Raw genomic sequence first — 23,156 nt, forward strand, 5'->3', positions numbered from 1 at the left:
CACACTATAACTTTTATGTTCCTTGTGCTGTGATATAGTTATTTCACTAGTCGTAAGAAACACACCATTGGGGAGGTTTAAGGGATTTATTGACAGTAAATAAATGGAGGGATGAATGAATGAATGAAATCGGGTGTGTAGGTTCCAGGGGGGTCGCCGACCCTGAGGTCTTTAAGGAGGAGGTTGTATGGTGTTCGTCGTATGCCGTTTATCGTAAGGCGTTTCGTCTTACGGTGGGCATGGACAGTCACCCCCCAGCAGGAACCTGAGAAGGAGAGAAGAGAGTTTTGTTTTAATGGTTTGTTCCACTTTGGCAAATAGTAGTTCTAGTGCCGATAAGCTCCTTTGGGGGTAGCGGGGAAAGCAGCTGGAGGTGAAGGGGGTGGGATGCGAGAAGCCTGTAGGAAGGCGGCTAGCATGTTGGGCAGTAGCTAGCTACAAGTAGCGACGCTACATAGCTTAACTACATTTATCAGTAGTGTGACGGTAGCGTCCCTCCTTTTGAACCAAGTAGCGTTTTCTGTAGTGTAGCTATTACAATATACGTATATGTACCCAAACGTGCATTTGGTGCGACATCACGTGCATTTAGTAATGCCTGGTACAGCACACGACCATGGCTTGAATACTCTGTTAAAAAAGACGCATGTTTCTGTTTCCCCTGTCGGAAATATAGCAGTGTTGGCAATGAAAGGGATGTTGTTTTTACCGTGCGTGCGTGGTTACACTAACTGGAAAGCGGCACTAGAAAATGGAAGGGGACTGCAGAAACATGCATCCAGCCACAATCACATACAGGCTGCAGCGACCTGGTCAGAACACAAGTCCAGAGAGGCGACCGGGGCGACAGTTGATAGTATGCTGGTAGTGTCATGGAACATATTCCCTGTTTTTGCTTACTGCTACTAGGTGGCATAGTTGCTACATCATTCTTTGAGTTAGTACCTCCCTGTCTCCAGGGGGCACTGTTTATGTGAATGTGCTGCAGTCCTTATAGTACAGGAAGTGATCCTGGTTCTGCCATTTTCTACATGTTGAGAACACAGCAACATGTTTGTGTGTTTTCTGAAGTTCCATTCAAAGCCATCTTCTGGTTTCTAGCCCTTTGAGTGGCAAAATGTGTAAGTGGATGTATTGTCTACCATTGTGACATTATAATTTGGGACATATTGTTCTACCTCCTTGTATACTTTCTTGCCATGCATAGCAGGGATGTTAGTTTTGGCCTTGAGCCTACTTTGAGCCTATGTAAATGCTATTTACATTACTTGTCCTTACCTGCTGATCCTTTACAGTCGTACCAAATACCTACGTTATACTGCTATTATATACTGTTATTCTTACCTGTAACAAGTGGTTTGTATTTTGTGTATTTATATGTGCTCTCTGTATTTCTTTGTTTCAGTTTTACACTTTTCTATAATAAATCCGGTCCATGTACAACACATTTGCCTGTTCCTTGGAGGAGACTTATGGGAGAGAGTTTAGCTGGCTGTGGAGCCCAATTAGGACACAGAGTCACGTTGGGTGAAACAGCACAGTAAAAACATTGCCCTCTGCGAGGGATCACAACCAGCTATTGGACATTGGCTAGAGAGCCAGTCACCCCTTTGAGTGGCTAGTGCAATAATTAGCACTCTGCGTGGGACGTACACTCATCTTCACCAGCCCTATCCAGTCAACATAATGGAGACATCACAGGTATGGAAGCAAGTCAACGAGGAAACAAAGTCATCCTCCACTCACTCAAAGTCATCAAGAAAGCTGACTGTGGATCATCAGCACGATCTTCAAGATCATCTGCATCAACCCAACTCAGAATGGCAGCAGCACGAGCGATGGCTAAAGCACAGGCCGCTAAAGTCAGAGCAGCCTATGCTTACAAAGAAATGAACATTAAGATTGAGATGGCCCGCATAGAAGCCAATGCGACCATGGAAAGGGCCTGCTTAGAAGCTGATTCTCTCAAGGCCAGAGCAAATGTGTTGGCGTCGGCTGTCGATCGTCGTGATGGCGTCGCCCACGGATTCCCTCGGCGTGGGGCCGCCGCCGTCATGCCTGCTCGCCGTGACGGCATCGTCCACCCGTCAACACGCCATGGTGACATCGGCATCGCTGCCGCTCATCACGATGACATCAGCATCGCTCAAGCTCATCAGGATGACATCAGCATCGCTCCCGCTCATCACGATGACATCAGCATCGCTACCGCTCATCAGGATGACATCAGCATCGCTACCGCTCATCAGGATGCCATCAGCATTGCTACTGCTCATCACGATGACATCAGCATCGCTACCGCTCATCACGATGACATCAGCATCGCTCAAGCTCATCAGGATGACATCAGCATCGCTCCCGCTCATCACGATGACATCAGCATCGCTACCGCTCATCATGATGACATCAGCATCGCTACCGCTCATCAGGATGACATCAGCATCGCTACCGCTCATCAGGACGACATCAGCATCGCTACCGCTCATCAGGATGACATCAGCATCGCTCCCGCTCATCATGATGACATCAGCATCGCTACCGCTCATCAGGATGACATCAGCATCGCTCCCGCTCATCATGATGACATCAGCATCGCTACCGCTCATCAGGATGACATCAGCATCGCTACCGCTCATCAGGATGACATCAGCATCGCTACCGCTCATCATGATGACATCAGTGACACGCCTGCTCTTCACGATGTCATCATCCACGCACCCACTCACCGTGATAACGTCATCCACGCACCCGCTCAACGTGATATCATCCATGTGCCTGCTCAACGCGATGACATCACTCACGGGTCCCCTCAATGTGATTCCGACCAGCAACGTACGTCTTCAGGAAAAAGACTTCGTCACCCTCAAGTGTGTGGAGTGTTCAAGTGAAAGACACTTTGCAGCTCTTCAACCTGACCTACCCCCACAGTCACCCAATTTCCCCTCTTCCCCTCAAGAGCATGGCGGGGAGAAGCCAAGCTCTTCACCACAGTTACAGAGACTCAAAAACGCTCTGTCTTACCCGGTCCAAATCAACGACTTGGTGTACATGAACACACCAGGCCAGAGTCACCACATCACCCTGCACAACATGTCAGTCAAGAACATTCTCTACAATGCAAGATATCCTACCCAGCTTCAAACCAAGCTACCAGCCTCTGCATTCCCCTCTGCTGCTGATGCCGCAACCAGCACACTGACAGTCCTACCCCAGCCAACGACCGCCAAGTTGAGCGTGGCTCTCCAGTCTTCTGCCCTGACCCTCAGCAGCCAAAGTAATCATAAGGTCCCTTCCTACACTTTCCCATGCCCGCTGCCTCCTCCAGCTCCACCCCCATTGCAGAACCAGGCAGTAGAGTTCAGCCAGATAGATAACGTCATCGACTACGTTTCAAGTCTACCAGGACTTTTTCCAAGCCCTTTCCAGAGTGTATTATTATATGTTCAGTGATTGTGTTTTGTGGCATTTTAATTTAATATAATGCCAAGCGGGGAGTGTCATGGAACATATTCCCTGTTTTTGCTTACTGCCACTAGGTGGCATAGTTGCTACATCATTCTTTGAGTTAGTACCTCCCTGTCTCCAGGGGGCGCTGTTTATGTGAATGTGCTGCAGTCCTTAGTCCATAGTACAGGAAGGGATCCTGGTTCTGCCATTTTCTACATGTTGAGAACACAGCAACATGTTTGTGTGTTTTCTGAAGTTCCATCCAAAGCCATCTGCTGGTTTCTAGCCCTTTGAGTGGCAAAATGTGTAAGTGGATGTATTGTCTACCATTGTGACATTATAATTTGGGACATAATGTGACATGTTCTACCTCCTTGTATACTTTCTTGCCATGCATAGCAGGGATGTTAGTTTTGGCCTTGAGCCTACTTTGAGCGGTTGAGCCTATGTAAATGCTATTTACATTACTTGTCCTTACCTGCTGATCCTTTACAGTCGTACCAAATACCTACGTTATACTGCCTTGTTATTCTTACCTGTAACAAGTGGTTTGTATTTTGTGTATTTATACGTGCTCTCTGTATTTCTTTGTTTCAGTTTTACACTTTTCTATAATAAATCCGGTCCATGTACAACACATTTGCCTGTTCCTTGGAGGAGACTTATGGGAGAGAGTTTAGCTGGCTGTGGAGCCCAATTAGGACACAGAGTCACGTGTGAAACAGCACAGGTAGGTAAAATAGCACTTGAAAAGAACCGGTACTATATTAAAAGCATTGGAGATGTTATTAAGTTTCTCTGTGTTGGGGCTCCGTGGAACAAAATAAACCTTACGTGACCATACTCACCACAGAGATGCTGATGATGAATCTGATCATGATGACATTGCTTCTGGTCTTTTTTTATTTATTATTTGAGTACACCTTAGCGAAGGATGAGAAGCTAGCTGCTATTGCTAAGAGCATGAATAAAAATTCACGATACATACACATCTAAGGGTATTCAAAATGAAATAATTGCAACATTAGCCAGCATGGTTCTTGCAGAGATACAGACAAAATATTCAAAAGCTGACTCTGCAGGATTCTGTATAAAAAGTGATGGGACAAGGGACAGGACCAATGTAGAAAATCTGTCTATAATTCTAAGATTTGTAAGTAAATCCATACCAGACTCAGATGAGCAGCTAATTGGATTACTTAACTTGCACCAACTTGACTGAGATATTAAAACACATTTCTGAGGCTGGCTACAGTGCTGACAATATAGTTAGCCAGTGTTATGATGGTGCTTCTGTGATGAGTGGAATACGAGGTGGTGTCTAAGCACTACTTCAAAAGAAGGTGGATATATGCCATATATTCACTGTTACAACCACCAGTTGCATTTAGTGGTTGTGCATGCTATGCAGGGTGAGCCATGTGCCAAAAAGTGTTTTGACCTCTGCAATTCCCTGTATAACTTCTTCCGTCACCACTATGTGTCAGAAAGGTATGATGCTCCTTGTCTCAGACGACTAATTGAAATTCGCTGGACAAGCCATTATGATGTGACAAGGTGCATTGTTGAGAATGAAGAACGTCTTTTCACTATCCTGTCAGATATTTCAGAGGATGATGAGGCGCCCTCAGTTGATTTGTGCACTGAAGCATCAGGCCTTTTAATTCAAATGAAGAGGCTACATTTCTTTGAGATTGGCACATTTCTAGTGCGGGTGCTTAGTGTCTTAATACCAGCAAATGGAATTCTACAGTCTCATGCTGTGGATATGTGTTCTGCTGGTTTGGTTGTTACTCAATCACTGGAGTCCTTGAAAGACATCCGCAAAGAGGATTGCTGGACTGAGCTTTCACAGTTATCTGCGGAGGATCAGGGTGTGTCACATCAACCTAAAAGAATGAGAATATTGAGCAAACACCTTGGTGAAAGTGTTGTGTTGTCAACTGTGGGTCATACAGATACTGATCTCATCACCCCCTCTCAGTCTCTCAAAAGATCCTTGCTTAGCATCCTCGACAGGGCCATTTCAGAAATGGAAAACAGATTCTCAAAGAAGAATTTAGACCTAATGACAGCCATATCAAGCCTTGTACCCTATTCTGAGAGATTTCTAGACTCCACCTTGTTGGAGCCTTTGCATACACTTACTGGAACTGGAACAGACTACGCGACTCTGAAAAGCAAACACATTGTTGCAAAGCCAATGTTGGCCAAGTTATGTTGTTCAAACGAAACAGACCTGGCCACTGTCTAAACACATGAAGACATACGAGAAAGCATTTCCTGTGTTGCACAAGTTGTATGTGACAGCCCTTGTAATTGGTGTGTCTTCAGCTTCATGTGAGAGTTCCTTCTCCACACTGGCACGTGTCGTAACCCCCTACCGTCGCACCATGTTGCACGACAGAAAAAATAACTTGATCATCTTGGCACATGAGAAATCTATAACAAATACATTAGACATGGACAAATTTGTTACCATTTTTGCCAGGACAAACAGAAGACTCATGTTATAGAGATAGATAGAAAGATTTAAAAATAAAAATAAAAAAAGATAAAAAAGTAATGCAGCCTCAACAGGGCACAAGCCAGATATGATAAATAGATAGATAACCTCACCTGATATGATAGATAGATAACCTGATATGATTGATTGATAGATAAAATAAAATAAAATATTAAAGAAAGCCTCAACAGGGTAAAATCCAGATATGAGGATTGATATATAGATAACCTGCTATGATTGATTGATAGATAAAAAGTATAAGCCATGTGTACAGAACTAAATAAATAAAAACTACAAAAAAGGAAAAGAATATGTAAAATAAAAAAAGACAAATACATAAAAAGTAAGATAGATTAGATTAGATTAGATAGAATAGAATAGAATAGAATAGATTATATATAGATTAGATAGAATAGATTAAATAGAATAGATTAGAGAGAATAGATTAGATAGAATAGATTTAAAAGAAATGCAGCCTCAACAGGGCACAAGCCAGTGTCCTATTTGTGCTGGTCCCAAGCCCGGGTTAATGCAGAGGTTAGTGTAGATAGATGGAGATGAACTGATATGATGATAGCATAGTTTTCTATGCATTTCGGGGGTTTGGGGGGATTTGACACCCCAACATTTTTTGGGGTGTCGCCCGCTATGCAGTTCGCCCCCCCCCCCCTAATATTCTACCTGCCCACCCTAGTGGTGCTGGCTAGATCCGGTAAGAGGGAAAAGATCATCTAGAGCAGTAGTTCTCAACCTGTGGGTCGGGCCCCAATCCCACATGATTTATTTTGGGGGGGTCCCCAGATGACAGTGTGAATATAAAAAAAAAAAATGAATAGAAAAGAAAAAGACCATTACTGCATCAAAAGTTATCAACATACTATATAATAAAAACTGGTCAAACTTTGGTCAAATAATATAAGAAAGGGGCAAAAATTGTGAAAATAGCAGATATAGAGAGAGCGCCAAATCCTAGCCACTAGACCATCAAGGACATACTTTGTGTAATGGGCAATCTGTTGTCAATCACTATGAAAAACGGAGCATTTGTACAGTATTCATGCCGATAAACAAAGTTCATCATTCAAAGTTTCTTAAATGTATAGAATGCAACAGTGTAGTACAGATGATATCTTTTATTCAAATGAAGAGAGGACTCTTACTCGCAGTTAGACGATCCTACCACACTCTAGATTCCACTTTCCACTAGACACCTATTTTCCTGACCGACAATCGAACCCGGGCTTCGGCGGTGAGAGCGCCGAATCCTAGCCACTAGACCATCAGGGACATATTTTGTTAATTGTGCAATCTGTTGTCAATCACTATGAAAAATAGGGCATTTGTACAGTAAAATATTCAGGCAGATAAACAAAGTTTATCATTCCAAGTTTCTTAAATGTATAGAATGCAACACTGTAGTTCAGACGATATATTTTATTAAAATGCAGTGAGGTCTCTTACTCGCAGTTGGACGATCCTACAAGGAGTTATTCAGTCAGATTTTGCCCACCAGGCATTTGATGTCAAGGAGAGCATTGGGAAGAACGCTTGATGATGTGCACATATCCATGAAAAGCACACTGTCTGAGACCTTGTCCAAACAGAACCATGTGTGTACCACAGCAGATGCATGGTCAGCAAATAACCAAAGCTTCCTCGGGGTGACCGTCCACTGGATTAACCAAGACAGTTTAAGCATCTGCTCTGGAGCATTATCTTGTCGCAGACTTGTGGGGCGCCACACACATGATGTGTTGGCTGAGATGTTGATAGACATTCACAGAGAATTCAACTTGAAAGACAAGGTGACCATTACAACCACAGATAATGGTTCGAATTTTGTGAAGGCGTTCAGTGTCTTTGCAGAAGTTCAGGGAGACATGGACCGAGACAGAGAAGAGGAAGAAGAGGAGGAAGAGGAGGATGAAGGCCCTGTCTTCATAGATGTCACAGCACTTTTGGATCAAACGGAAGCAGAATACAGTCTCCCACCTCATCAACGATGCGCCTGTCACACCCTCAACCTGGTTGCCACAAGAGACATCGAAGATGCTTTGACAGAGTCACAGCCATTTAAAAAGATTTCAAGATCAACAATTGGCAAATGCCAGGCGCTATGGAATAAGCAATGGAGGAGCACACAATGTTCAGATATCGTCAAAGACAAGCTAGGATGCCAGCTGGTAGTTCCTGTTGCAACTAGGTGGAACTCAAGAGCTCCAGGAAACCTGTGAGAAACTGTACGTGCCACGCTTCAAAGCGACAGAACTCTCCTTCATACGGGAGTATGTAAAGGTAATTAAATAGTATAAATACCTTTATTTTGTGCTTAAATAAACAATCCATACTGCTTTTCAACCAGTGTTGTATCATTACATCAGTAAAACTGTAAACACCTTTGAAGTCATTCATTTAGTATGACAGTTATTGAGAGGTGATTTGTTGTGGACCAGTGATGTCATTAGTGCTGTGCATGACATCACTGGTCCACAACTGAACTCAAATAAACTCTCAATAAATATCAAACTAAATGCATGACTAAAACGGATTATACAAAGCTGGTTGAAAATCTGTGGGGTGTTCCGACCTTAATCCATTTTGGGCGGGAACCCCTTTTGGTGTTTTAAACATTATGTTATAATTTAGCTATTGAAAAATAGCAGATCTACAAGCTCATAGTGTGCCACTGAGTGGCGCGCTACAAGCTTGTAGGTCTGCTATTTTTTTAAATCGTGAAACCTGAAATCTTTGAATATTGAATTCTTTCAGAGTTTTCAGAGAGAAAAACACTTGGCCTACATCCCCACCAGAAAGAAGACTGATGTCGTGTCAAACCTGAAGGCAGAGGTAAAACAGCGTCAAACTCAAAACCCAGATGATGGCATGACAGATGGCGAGGAACCAACTGAAGGTGATGAAGTGACTGGATACTTCCCATCACTGAGACCAACAAGAGTTGTGGATGAAGTGGACACCTACTTAAAATCTACCGAAACCAACCTTGTCAATGTGTTCCAAAACCTGCCGATGATGAAGGAGGTCTTCCTCAAGTTCAACACAGGATTCCCAGCTAGTGCAGCTTGTGAACGACTCTTTAGTGTAGGAAAAGACATTTTCCGACCAAAAAGAAACCGTCTTTCAGATGCAAACTTTGAAAAGCTTCTCTTGTGTCGTGTGAACAAACACCTCATGTAAGATAAGGGTCTAGTGAGGAGGAAACTTTGCTTTGCCGTGGCAGAAACTACATGAGGGGAGGGTTTCTCCTGGGATGAGATAAGACAAGTTTCCAGTATTTACTGAATGAGCGTAAACTCAGACAGAATTCTGAGTTTTTCACTCTATAATCTTAGTATTTTGATACACGGTTTGCTGCTTTTTTTGTTTAAATAGCTTTGTTTCTTCCAGGGTGCATCAATAGGCCATTTACTTTTATTTAAATTATTATTTTGAAGGTTTTATAGAAGTTATGTTTTGTTCTGGCTAACCTGATGGTGCACAGCTGTGTGAGCAAACTACTCAGGGAGGAGGGAGGCGATGTGAAAGTTTCAATGTCGATTACCCCATGCTGCTTATTTCCATACTTAAAAAGGTATACATTTTACATAGGATTCAAGTCCTGGGACAAAAATGTGTTTGTTCTATTCTATTGATTCCGTTCATGTAAAGATGGATTTCTTTAATGTCTGTTTTATGAGACAAATGTTTCTTGCACTTTTTCTTTGGCAAGGTTATTGTCATTTTGCTACTGTGGTTTGAGTTGAAACTGTAGTTTATCCTGTGCTGAAAATTGGGGAGATTGCAATTATGATGAGCTTCAGGCAGGCAGTAGTACTTGTCAAGTTGTCAATCAGTAGGTGTCCTTCCCATCATCAGAGTCTCAATGGAAGAGGAGTAGGGACACACCACATCCAACCACTGCAGATGTACTTGTTGTTATATTGTATTAACATATACTCTGCCATACAGATCATTAAAATAACATTTCACTCATTCAAATAAATTGTGGACAGTTTTAACACTATAGCTTTCTGCCGTTCTCAACTTAACTGCCTCGATGCATTCACGAGTGTACTTAAAAAGGTATAAATGTTACATAGGATTCAAGTCCTGGCACTAAAATGTGTTTGTTCTGTTCTATTGATGTCTGTTCATGTAAAGATGGATTTCGTTAATGTCTGTTTTATGAGACAAATGTTTCTTTGGCAAGGTTATTGTCATTTTGTGGTTTGAGTTGAAACTGTAGTTTCGGGGGCACGGTGGCACAGTTGGTAGTGCTGTCGCCTCACAGCTAGAAGGTCCTGGGTTCCATTCCCGCTCTGGAAGCTGTGGGTGCTGGCAGCGTGTTTCCTCCTCTGCGGTACCCGAGGTGGGTATGGGTACCCTCACGAAAAACATGCAGTAATCTGCCTCCCCCTGGCCAGCCGGGGCGCCTGATGGAGGGGAAAGGAACTGGTTGGAATATCGTGTTCCTGCCACGCGCTACGTCCAACCAGGGAAACTCCCCCCTGTCAGGTGTAAAGGAGCAACTTGGACACTCACCCCTAATTGACACAGGGGAGAAACTGTAGTTTATCCTGTGCTGAAAGGTCCATTCCAATAGAGATAGTTTTGGTATCTTTAGGAAGAAATGTATGTTGATTTTTTTTGTTTTTTAATAAACAATCAAACTCAGCATTTTCGCCTGCCTATTTGTTCGGTGGAAACTTGATCATGAAGTTGATAAAAACATGAATTAAAAAAAAGTAGTGTCAATGTAGCTAACTGCTTTTGCCATGTAGCTTGCTACAATTATCTGGGGATAGCTTCCATGTAGTTGAGCTATATTTATTAGAGAGTAACTGGTAGTGTAGCTTACTACATTTTCCAAGTAGCTTGCCCATCACTGGCGGCTAGTGTGTGATGCAGCGAGGCGGGCAAAACATGGAGGATTCTGGGTGGTACTGGGCAGGTATAAATAGGGACGGGTAGATTGGCGTGGAGGGCGGAGAGTGGTGTGAAGGGCAGGGTCAATGTGAGTTTCTTCGCCTCCTGAACATCTGTTGTTCCAACTCCATATAATGTTTGACTCGTCCATGTGAAAGACACATTCAGCAAATCCCTTACAAATCCTGTACGTGTAATACATTCATAATAATAATAATAATAATAAACTTTAATAAAACTTTATTTGTATAGCACCTTTCATGACATGAAATGCAGCTCAAAGTGCTCATGCTCATTAACTGCGTCTTTGATAGCTAACTGAAGCAGATTAATTGGCCATCACACGTGTAAACTTGACACGGTTAAGTAGTGGTTTACCATAGCCTCTAAATTATTAGTAGGCTAACCGCGTCCACTTGGTTTTGCGAGAGTTTGACTTGGTTCCACAGATACACATTGTGAAAATAGCTGATCTACAAGCTCATAACGCCTTGCAATGTTTGTCTTTTTCTTATGTAGGCCTACTATTTGACAATTTTGCCAATTGTTTAAGAAGTCTTTAAATTGTCACTTTAGAAATGTGCAGATGCCTACGTGTCGGTTTGTTTAGGCCGCTGTTGAGTGAGAAAACAATGTTGCACATTAATATATAAGCTATTCATCTGAGGACCTCCCAAAATGATTTAGAACAAATTCAAAACAAGTAAAGAAAACAACAGCCTATTAGGCAAAAAATAATAACTTTACCTTAGCATGTCCATGGCATGCATAACTGAGTTCATTTCGATTTCTTAGTAGCCTATTGATGGGCTCTCTCTCTCTCTCTCTCTCTCTCTCTCTCTCTCTCTCTCTCTCTCTCTCTCTCTCTCTCTCTCTCTCTCTCTCTCTCTCAGTATGGTCTTCTGAATCCACAGCTCCCTCTACAGGTCATACAGTGTAACATTTTTGCAGGAGGAAAACATTCACAGTGTCGTTCGTTGGTTCCAGTCGAGAGGAGGCGGACGCACACACTGCACTTCAGACTGACTCTCGACACAACGTGTAACACGTACGGAGGAGGTGCAGTCATATAGTGTCATCATAGGATGATAGGAGACATGATCACACGGATTTTATGCACAGATAGGCACATCTCCGAGGACTTATTATGACGGACACCATAACCATTTATTTCTGCAGGCTGGACTATACTCATTCCGGGAATACTTGAGGAGCGACGACAACTTTCCCTTTCTCTTCTGACTTCTAAACAACAGCTGGGATTTTAAGAGAGAGAGAGAGAGAGAGAGAGATTATAAGGACTCATCATAACACGCGATCGACAATGGAAAATGATTAGCCCAATTTCCTTATAAGACCCTTGGCACGGAATCACGGGTAAGGTGGAGATGATGCGTTGTTCACCGCTGGCCGGGTTGATGTCCGTGGATGCTGGGGAGACAGTAGTGGTTGTTGAACCGGACACTGACTGAGGCTGATGCTGATGGACTGACCAGGAGGACAAATGTTTTGGGTAGAAGATCAATGCGTGTGAAGTAGACTGCTGCTGCTCACAGCGGTGGGGTGCACACGCACGCACGCACGCACGCACGCACGCACACACACACACACACACACACACACACACACACACACACACACACACACACACACACACACACACACACACACACACACACACACTGTGTGAGGAGGATGGCAGCTGACTAGATCGGGCAGCAGCACCGTTTATGATTGTGTTGAATTATTCTGCATAAATATATTTTATCCCTCAAGATGCAGTCTCCCCCCCCCCCCTTTTTTTACTCGGGTGCACAGCAACATAATTAATTGCTGGTTTTGAAAACGGTTATGATACTGTTGTGAGAGCATATGGATAGTATTTTTATTTATTTATTTATTTACTATATGACAGGTGGGGAAACTATTGACTATTGGGCCTAGAAGTGTTTTTCCTGCAATAATAGGCTACTATGGATTGGCTGATTTTGCTCATATTGGACTAGCCATGGCACTTCCTAATGGACTATATAACACTGCCAACCAATCCACATCCAGACTATAATATTCAGATGTCACATCTGAGGTTAACAATGCAACAACAACGGGCGTAATAAAACACATCAACCTGTCAGGAATATGCATTTCAAAACACTTCGCATAATGGCTAATGATAAGTGGACTGCATACCCTGTGATCTTGCTGTTGGCGTTCGCAGCGGGCGCCGCTTTCTCCGGCGTGTTCAACACTTCGGACGTCTTCACAGAGGACCTGCTGCGGGTCAAGCTGGCCGCCGACAAAACCACCGAGCCGCGGAAGCAGCTCCAGCCCACAAAGTCCCATCCCAACTTGTACTTTAACCAAGCGGACGTGTTGCTCTTAAGGCAACGCTCCTCCACCACCCACAGTCACATATTTAAAGTCATCCGGACGGCGGTCCTCACCATGCTGTCCAACGTGCCTGCTTACATGCCGCCTGTGAAGCACGAGGAGTTCACCGGCAAGTGGAACGAGATCTACGGGAACAATCTGCCGCCGCTGGCGCTCTACTGCCTGCTGTGCCCGGAGGACTCTGGCGCCCTGCAGTTCCTGATCACGTTCATGGACAGGATGGCGGGCTACCCGGACTGGAAGGTAACCGCCGCTCCCAATGACGAGGTCCCCGCGGCACATTCGCTCACCGGCTTCGCCACCGCTTACGACTTCATTCACCCGCGTCTGGACGTGAAGCGACGGGACCTTTACCTCGGGAGGATTCGCTCCGAGACGGCGGAGCTGTACGAGTTGTCCAAGCACAGGGGGTGGGGCAAACAGTACCTGCAGAACCACCAGACCACCAACGTCTTGGCCATCTTGACCGGAGCGATAGTGGTGGGGAGCCACGACGACGACCCAGAGTCGATGATCTGGAAGCAGGTGGCCGTGAGCTACATGGAGAAGACCATGTTTCTGTTAAACCACGTGGTGGACGGGTCCCTGGACGAGGGCGTGGCCTACGGGAGCTACACGGCCAAGTCCGTCACGCAGTACGTCTTCTTGGCCCGGCGGCATTTCAACATGGACAACACGCGCAACAACTGGCTCCGCGGACACTTCTGGTTCTACTACGCCACGCTGCTGCCCGGGTTCCAGAGGACGGTCGGCATCGCCGACTCGAACTACAACTGGTTCTACGGGCCGGAGAGCCAGCTGGTCTTCCTGGACGCGTTCGTCATGCGGAACGGAACGGGCAACTGGCTGGCGCAGCACGTCAGAAAGCACCGGCCCAAGGACGGGCCCATGGGCCAGTCGTCCGCCCAGCGCTGGACCACGCTGCACACGGAGTACATCTGGTACGACGCCGGCCTTGCGCCGCAGCCTCCCCATGGCGGCTTCGCCAGGGCCCGCATGCACGTCTTCTCCAACTGGGGCGTGGTGACCTACGGGGCGGGCCTGCCCAGCGGCCAGGGCAACACGTTTGTCTCCTTCAAGTCAGGGAAGCTGGGCGGCCGCGCCGTCTACGACATCGTCCACGACAGGCCCTACTCCTGGATCGACGGCTGGAACAGCTTCAACCCGGGCCACGAGCACCCCGACCAGAACTCCTTCACGTTCGCCCCCAACGGACAGGTATGTGTGTGTGTGTGTGTGTGTGATGGCCGAATTCATATAAGAGTTGTTATGGTATTGATTTATTTCATGTACAATGTACAGCTGGGTAGCAGCTTACACTTTTTTACTACTAAATGTACTGACAATTTTGTCAACAAATAAAAACTACACTAAAATGTTAAGGAGGGACTAGTGGAGAAGAGATCCAGTAGAACTAAATCAAGTCATCAGGGGTGCGCGTGAGTGTCTGGCCCTTTCTGAAACCAGTCCCTTGACTTGAAGTGCTCTCGGGAGGTTCCCTCGTCAGGAAGTGCCCCTCCAGCTGAATCAAGTTCCCTTGATTAGGGTGCTGGTTTAAAAAACTGTTTGGAGATACACTCGCCCTCCTTGTGAAGAAACAGGAAACAGACACTATTCGTTGCCATGGTTACCATCATGCAATTGTGTTACCTGTTATTTTGTTTGTACAGTTATATTGCATTGCATCGTGTATGTTTGTGTGACATGTGGATTTCATTAATATGGAAAAAGGAAATACAGCATGACTGTCAAAAATGACATATACATCCATGGTGTTTATAAATCATTGTGTTAAAAGTTGTTTTGTTTGTGTGGTTTCATTTATAGTTTTTCACAGTGGGGTAAATAAAGAGCCCTTGTGAACATCAGTTGGAGCGTTGTCTATTCTGCATCAGATGAAGATTGTTTAGGAGGAGTTAATTTATCATTTATTTGTAGTGGTACTTCCATTTGTAGGTGGCGGTTTCCATGCGGACAGAAAGCAGGGCTGCACAAGGCAATCGAGTCTAGATCGGCACAGACTCGCTCTTGAGGGCTTTATGAGCCACTTCCACTCAAGGCTGCTTGGTTTCGGACGACACTTAACAGTTTCCGTGCCGGGAATGGATTACTCCAGGTTAATGTCGCTGCCGTATCGGACATACCCGCCTTTTGTTTTATGTGTTTAATCCGCCGTAATGTAATGAATCAAAAGAAAATCCGTCTTCGTCGCGGAGTATGAGACTGGATGCCTTCGCTGTGATGACGAAACCGGAAATCGTCACATGCTGTGGGCTGCTAGGGCTTCTGGGAAATTGAGGCCAATGGAAATGCATTGGGTGCAACGCCTCATTGAAACCAATCTTGTGTGCGTCTTCCGGGTGCACCAAGATGGTGGATGCTACACACAGATCATAACAAACCACGGGAGCTTTTTTTGATGGATTTTCGCGGATTAAAAGCCCAAATAATTCAGCGTATGCTCTAAAGGTAATACAACAATCTCGGCAGTGAAGGGGGGTTGATTAAAATGCGGGTTAATCGTAAAAAACAGTCAAACTGTTAACATGGCGCGTGAACGCGCATATCAAGGGCAAGTGTGTAGGGCGAGTGGCGAGGAGCTGGTTTCAGAAAGGGGGTCACAGACCGCAAATTAGCTGATCTACAAGCTCACAACGTGTCACAGCGTGATGCATTGTGAGATTGTAGATCGGCTATTTCCGGCATACAGCTACTTTAAGTGAAAATCTGCCATTTCAATAATAGCACCACGGCCTACCAAAAAACATTTTAGTCGACTAGATTTAGGCGACAAAAATGTTATTTAGTCAACTAAAACTAGACTAAAAGTAAAATATTTCAGGTGACTAGAATATGACCAAAACTTAATCCAAATTTGCTGTCAAAATCAACAAGCAGCAATGTGTTGCTGTGAGATCTGGCATATAATGAATGGACATAATCCTTATTGTCTGTGGAACTTTCTCAGTAACATCTTCCGTTGCAGGTGTTTGTGTCCGAGGCGCTCTACGGGCCCAAGCACAGCTACCTGAACAACGTACTGGTGTTCGGACCCTCTCCCAGCAGCCAGTGCAACGCTCCGTGGGAGGGCCAACTGGGGGAGTGCGCCAAGTGGCTGCGCTGGACCGACGAAGGGGTGGGCGACGCCGCGGGGGAGCTGATCGCCGCCTCCGCGCACGAGGACACCATGTTTGTGAGCGGGGAGGCGGCGGGCGCCTACTCCCCCGCCATGCGGCTGAAGAGCGTGTACAGGTAGGCTACTTATTGCGAATGCACTGAACGATTTACTATGTAACCCAGGCAGAGCTGTCTGTCTGTCTGTCTATCTGTCTGTCTGTCACGCTGTGTATATGTAATGGGGAGGCCCCTGCTTCATCTCTCTGTCAGCTAAGGGGTCCTTGGCCTGACATTTTTTGAAAGACCCTTGATGTAGAGCATTTGTTCGTTTTCTTACTCAAATACGCTTTACATGTGTGGGGGCCAGGGGGTCGAGAACATGGAAAACTAGAAAAAGTGCCCTTCTGGGCACAGGTCTCCACCAGGATAGGAATGTAGGACATTGCAGCTTGCCTTCATCTGGTGGTTGGATAAAAGGGCAACAAAAGTAAATTATCCACAGATCCGTGCAGTTAGAGGTAAAAACACTTTTCGGCCAGTTATAGCGCCACCTTGAGGCTGAGTTGAAATTGTTCATGTGGCATTTCGTCCTCGGCCTAGTGGGAATGTGCGTGCACAATTTCACGGGAATCACGCGATGTGTTCATGATTTGCAGCATTTTGTTTGAAACTGAGCACTCCTGTGAACTTTGGAAGCCAATCTTAACCAATCAGGATGGAGTGTGAGAAATCTGAAAGACCGGTTTCGTTGAATGGCTCTAGAGAGACTGTGTACCAATTTGCGCGATGTTTGGACAAAATCTGTAGGTGTACTGTGCAAAAACTTGTTTTGCACAAAGCGGCCTCCTGGTGGCGCTATAACAGGCCGTTCTGGAAAGTTTGGGGCAGAGGTTCATCGTTGGCATCCAGGGAGTGTGTGTGCAAAATTTGGTGGCCGAGATTAGCTGCTCACGGACACACACACGGACGGACGGACGGACGGACGGACGGAGTGCAAAACATACTCTCCCCCCATGCCTTCGGCCTGGTGGAGACAAAGAGCAACTTATTAGGTAGGGGAAAAAAGAGAAAATAATTAAAAGCAATAAAACATTATATAATAATAATTATATAATAATATAATAAATTAATAATTTACATTTGGGGGATATCTTTCACAATAATGAATAAAACATGTTCTAGACATTCTAATGATCACAAAAAAACATATATTACAATTATTTTACTTCCTTTTTTAGGGTTAAAGGTCAAAAGTCATAGTCCAGACATTTGTGTAAATTTCAGCCTCTGTGGGGGGTATTTATATGCAAATATCATGACCAATGTCATTGCAATGGCATTGCAATGAACATCACTGATGACGTTTAGGTGAAAAAAGAACAGAAAAAAATTATAATAATTAAGTAATTATACTATAAAGCAACGCTGAGTCTTAGGTCACATTCACACCAGAGAGCTTTGCTGCGATTAAAACGAATCATTCGAATCCTAATGCGTATCAAAGAACCGCATTTTACTCCGAGCAAAAACAGGGGTTTCGCTTCGCTTCCAATCGCACTTGATTACGATTCGGTGCAGGTGTGAATGCAATCCGCAGTAAATAAAGGAAATGAAGCAAACAATGTGGCGGGTGAGGAGCTGAACACAGTTGGAGACGGAGAAGGCATATTTTACGCCGCGCAAAGATGTCCCGTTACCGTGGATACTAGACGTGGTCGAATGAGGAGACTGAAGCCCTGATCGAAATGAGGACGAGTACATTAATCAATTGCTTAAGAAAACAAATAAAAACACTGCAGTGTATTATAGCCTACAGAATATTCTGTCTGTCTGTCTGTGCCGTAAACATGGAGTGCTGTCACTGTGTGGGGACTGGGGAGCAGGGACTTTCATCTCGATAAACTTGTAAACATTTTGCGCTGCTGACAGTCATGCTGTAGTCATGCTACAGTTATATCAGTGTGCTCAGCGCTGTGCCTCCATTCTCAAAAGTGCGTGGCGTGGCTGCATGTGTATAGTGAGAGAGCGAGAGAGCTGGGGGGGTCCAGTCCCAGACGGCACGACACATGCACGTTATGAGTATAATTTTATCACCATAGATTTCACTGTGTTGTAGGCTAGGTTTATGAATGGAACACATTGATAAAGGTCCCCCCTGCTGCGTTTCCAATTTCTACGGATGACAGTGTGAAGGCAAACCGCAGCAAATTAAATATGCAAGAATCCCAAAATCTCCGCCCATACGCATGAGTCTACCGAAGTATTAGTTGAGAATGTGACGTTAGAGGGTTAACTTGTGTCACATTTGCCATTGACAATGTATGGAGAATTTACGTCTTAACGAGTGTCTGAACGAATCGGCTTTTTGTGGCAACACAAACATGAAATGCCATGCCATTGTTTTAATTCAGCTCGGGGCTATATCACATCAATTCTTACATGATCATGGTGAAAAAAATTAAATAACATAAGTTGACAAATTTAATCATGAAGAAGTATATTCTTTTTGTATTTAGCTGTAAAACCTATGACGTGACAATAATTCTGATTGTCATTCAGGGCGCTGGTCCTCGTCGACTCGCAGACGCTGCTGGTGCTGGACCACGTGGAGAAGTGGGACGACTCGCCCGTCACCTCGCTCAGCGCCTTCTTCCACAACCTGGACATCGACTTCAAGTACGTGCCGCGCCGGTTCATGGACCGGTACAACGGGGCGCTGATGGACGTGTGGGACGCCCACTACAGAATGTTCTGGTTCGACGCGCAGGGCCGCAGTCCCGACACGCGGATACAGGAGGCCGAGCAGGCGGCCGAGTTTAAGAAGAGATGGACGCAGTACGTCAACGTCACGTTCCCGATGACGGGCGCGGTCAGCCGGGTGGCCTACGTGATGCACGGGCCGTACGTCAAAGTGTCCGACTGCAGATTCGTGGACAGCAGCAAAGACGGGGTGAGGCTCTCTTTGATCGTAAACGACACGGAGAAAATAGTCTCCGTCGCGACAAACCACAAAGACATCGGAGCCAGGTTGAGCTACCTGGGTTTCGGAGGTCATGCCAAAGTCGAGGATAGACATCAAACCACCCGATACGGCCTGGGGACGCAGCTTGTTCCCAAGCCGATCGGCGGCGGAGGCGGCGATAATCAGCTGTTCGATTTCGGATTCACAGTCAACGTCATCGTGGGGGTCGTACTCTGTGTGGCCATCGGATTCCTGAGCGTGCAGAGGAGGTTTTACGTGTGCTTCGGCAGGCTGATGCGCTACGCCCTCCTCTCGGTGCTGCTGCTGTGGATCGCCGAACTGCTGTTGGTGGCCAACAGCTGCGATCGGCTGCTATGCGGGGTGAAGTGGAAGAAGGGGGGCGGCGGTGGCGGCGGTGATGATGCCAACACGAGCGACAAGCAGCGCGGCGTCCGCCCGCCGTACGACCAGCGTCGCTTCCCACTGCCCACGGCCGTCATAGTGACGCTGCCCGGCTCCGGCGCCGAGATACTCGCGCACCTCTTCCACAACGCTTCCGACTTCCTGTACGTGCGCGTGCCCACGGAGCACCTGGACGTGCCCGAGACGGAGTTTGAGTTCGACTCGCTGGCCGACGCCTGCGAGTGGTCGCGCGCCGACGCGGCGGGCGGCCGCTTCAAGATGGTCCAGGGCTGGCTCGCCTCACTCGTCCACGACACCAAGCTGCACCTGCAGAACGTTCAGGTATAGTCACGCTCAATGCTGCTAAGAAATACATGCATGTTTTATTGTGCTGTGTTTAAGTAAAGTGCAACAGGGGTTTGTGCAATAACAGCTGCAATACATGTTTTATTGTGCTGTGTTTAAGTAAAGTGCAATAGGGGTTTGTGCAATAACAGCTGCAATACATTTTTTATTGTGCTGTTTAAGTTAAGTGCAACAGGGGTTTGTGCAATAACAGCTGCAATACAAATTTAGTTGTTACAATGACAATAAAGATCTGTCTGTCTGTCTGTCTGTCTGTCTGTCTGTCTGTCTAGCTGACAGAGGGCGGCCAGCTCAGGCAGCCGCTCAGAGCCTTCTCCTCCTCCTCGTCCTCCTTCTCCTCCCGGGACAGGAGGAAGAGGACGGGGGCGAGGAGGGAGCTGAAGGGCAAGCTGAGGGCCAGCCTGGACCGAGACGCCGAGTACGTCCGGGAGATGAGGCGCCACGTCGCCGAGTACCCCGCCGCGCGCGTCGTCCTCGCCATGCGCAGCGGGAGCTGGGCGCTCAAGCTGCCCTTCGTCCGGGAGGCGGTGGGCCCGTCGCTGAGGTCCATCTACGTGGTCCGAGACCCCCGGGCGTGGATCTACCTCATGGTGTACAACAGCAAGCCCAGCCTCTACACGCTCAAGAACATCCCCCAGCACCTGTCCTTGATATTCAAGGAGGACGCTTTTTGCCCGACTCTGGCGCCCGAGTTCAAAACGATACCCGAGCTCCTCCGCTCGGCGTCAGAGGCCAACAACGCCGTCCTGCTGCTCGCCCACCTGTGGTTGGCGCACACGGCGGCGACGCTGCGCGTTGGCGACACCCTGCCCGCGGAGGCCCGGCCCCTCCGCGTGCGCTTCGAGGACGCGGTGGCGTACCCGCGGGAGACGGCCGAGAGGATACACTTGTTCCTGGGCGTGCCGCTGTCGCCGGCCGCCCTCAACCGGCTCCTCTTCGCCACCTCCACCAGCCTGTACAACCTCATGTACGAGGGGGACGTCTCGCCGGACAGCGTCGACATATGGAGGGACAGCATGCCCCGAAAGGACATACGGCTGATCGAGGACACGTGTGGCGGCGTGATGGGGAGGCTGGGTTATGCCAGGTTGGACAGTTAACAACACTATAGTGCTGCTGGTCAGCGGACTCACATTCACCCAGTTGTCTTGTTTACTGTATAGCTCCCCATCTCTTACTGCAGGGGTCTTCAACATGGGGTCAGGGGGTCCTCGGAGATACTGCAGGAGGGCGGCCAAATCTCTGTGTGATTGGGATTTCACACAGAGATTGAAAGAGAGTGAAAGCTCATGAAATGTAGAAGACCTAGTCATACTGAGGACCTACACACATGCTGCTGTCATGTTTTTGAGTGGTGCAACCACTCCAAGGAACAGCAATGTCCGCCTAACCTATGTGACTATGTTTAGAGTACCAGTAGGGGCAAAAGTGACGCTGTTGTGCCAGAAACAGAGAGAGAGAGATAGTGTTGCACTGTTGCCTGCTAATTACAGAGAGAGAGAGGCACAGGGAGAGGGGAGTTGCACCACTCAGTTCACATGGGTGTTTTTTTTGTGTTTTTTTACATTTACCACTTGAACCCTCGCATCCCTATTCTGGGGGGGAACATTAGCTAAAAAAATAGCAGATCTACAAGCTCACAATGTCTCACAGACGCATTGTGAGCTTGTAGATCAGCTTTTCTCGGTAAAGAGGTTTGGTACAGAGGGAAAAAATGCAGACCAAGTACAAAGCCAAAGGTCAAGTTTAGTCGTGCATTGATGGTTTAAGCGGTTCAATGTCTGAAAACACACATTTAACATGAATCCAATATGTAGTGCGGGTTCGTACATTATCTCGTAGCTTTGATGTGAAAAATATAAATGTATTAAATATGTTTAAGTAAAAACTAAAAGGGTAGCTTTATCATCTCTGTGTTCAAGATCTGTATCTTATTTGGGAATACAACCCTATCTTGCGTGCCTTACCCCCTTATGTTTAAACCAACTATTTTGAACTTTTAAACCATTTAGACCTGACCTGAGGCCGATTCTAAAAAGAAATCTTATAAATCCTGAATAAAACTTAGTATCTATGTCTATGTCAGTGGTGCTCAATATTTTTCATGTCGAGGACCCCCATAATTGTCTGTATTTGGCTACGGACCCCCATCTGAAAATATGTGGTTCCAGGCACCCCCCAGAAGCAAAGATTTTAGTTAAAAACGTTCGCTCTGAAAGAATATATATTCAAAGATTTTCACCACATTTTCACACATTTTCAAAAATAGCAGATCTACAAGCTTGTAGTGCACCGCACTATGAGCTTGTAGATCTATTATTTTTCTAGCTAAATAGCTAAAGTATAACATAATGCTTAAAACACCAAAAGGGGTTCCCTTCCGAACAATACACAAAGAATGCCTAGAAATAGTTAAAGGGGTAAGGCAAATTTGGGCTCTTATGGTCATTAGGGCAAAACTATGTTTGCAATGGGAGAAATGTTTTACATTAAAATGATTCAATAGGTGTTTTAATATATTGATGATCATGTTTATTTATTTAACTTTGCAAAAGTTGTTTGTGTATAAAAGTGTTTAGGTTTGTCAATGAATTATATCATGTGCATTCTTTGAGTGCTCCGCCCCCTTTATTATGGGATCTGCAAGTGTCTATTTTTATCCAATCTGTTTGGCAGATGATACAAGATACAAGAGCTTTATGAATCATGTGTTGACTGTATTTTAATTAGAGATGTAATATGCCAGTCTAACCACCGTTCCCATAATAATCATAATAATAATAACTTGGATTTATATAGCGCCTTTCAAGAAACCCAAGGACGCTTTACAAGACAAAAAAACAAAACTAGTTGACAAATGTCTCTTCAGTGCAGACTTGAAAGAGTTCAATGTAGGAGTCTGGCGGATCTCCAAGGGGAGAGAGTTCCAGAGGGCAGGGGCTGCCACATAGAAGGCTCTATCGCAGAGAGTCCGCCGTTTTGCGTGACCCCATACAGGGGTGTGACACTATGGCAGATAAATAAAATGTTGGGGCATGTGGA

The 23,156-nt window shown here is 45.9% G+C and overlaps 1 protein-coding gene across 1 annotated transcript; it reads left to right on the plus strand.

The window, feature by feature from the left end:
* The first annotated feature begins 12,938 nt into the window (after positions 1 to 12,938).
* On the plus strand, positions 12,939 to 22,266 carry dselb (dermatan sulfate epimerase like b). Its single transcript, XM_083778053.1, has 4 exons — positions 12,939 to 14,485; positions 16,254 to 16,519; positions 18,944 to 20,090; positions 20,387 to 22,266. Exons 1-4 carry the CDS (start codon positions 13,016 to 13,018, stop codon positions 21,212 to 21,214), a joined length of 3,711 nt encoding a protein of 1,236 aa, XP_083634179.1. The 5' UTR covers positions 12,939 to 13,015; the 3' UTR covers positions 21,215 to 22,266.
* Positions 22,267 to 23,156: the final 890 nt, after the last annotated feature.

This window comes from Protomyctophum parallelum (assembly GCF_964188405.1).
Source record: "Protomyctophum parallelum genome assembly, chromosome: 12".
In the NCBI taxonomy this organism is placed as follows: Eukaryota; Metazoa; Chordata; class Actinopteri; order Myctophiformes; family Myctophidae; genus Protomyctophum; species Protomyctophum parallelum.

Coding starts and splice junctions, on each gene's coding strand:
- dselb (XM_083778053.1), top strand. CDS start 13,016: ATGCATTTCAAAACACTTCGCATAATGGCTAATGATAAGTGGACTGCA. Junction 16,520..18,943: donor CGGCTGAAGAGCGTGTACAG/GTAGGCTACTTA, acceptor ATTGTCATTCAG/GGCGCTGGTCCTCGTCGACT. Junction 20,091..20,386: donor TGCACCTGCAGAACGTTCAG/GTATAGTCACGC, acceptor CTGTCTGTCTAG/CTGACAGAGGGCGGCCAGCT.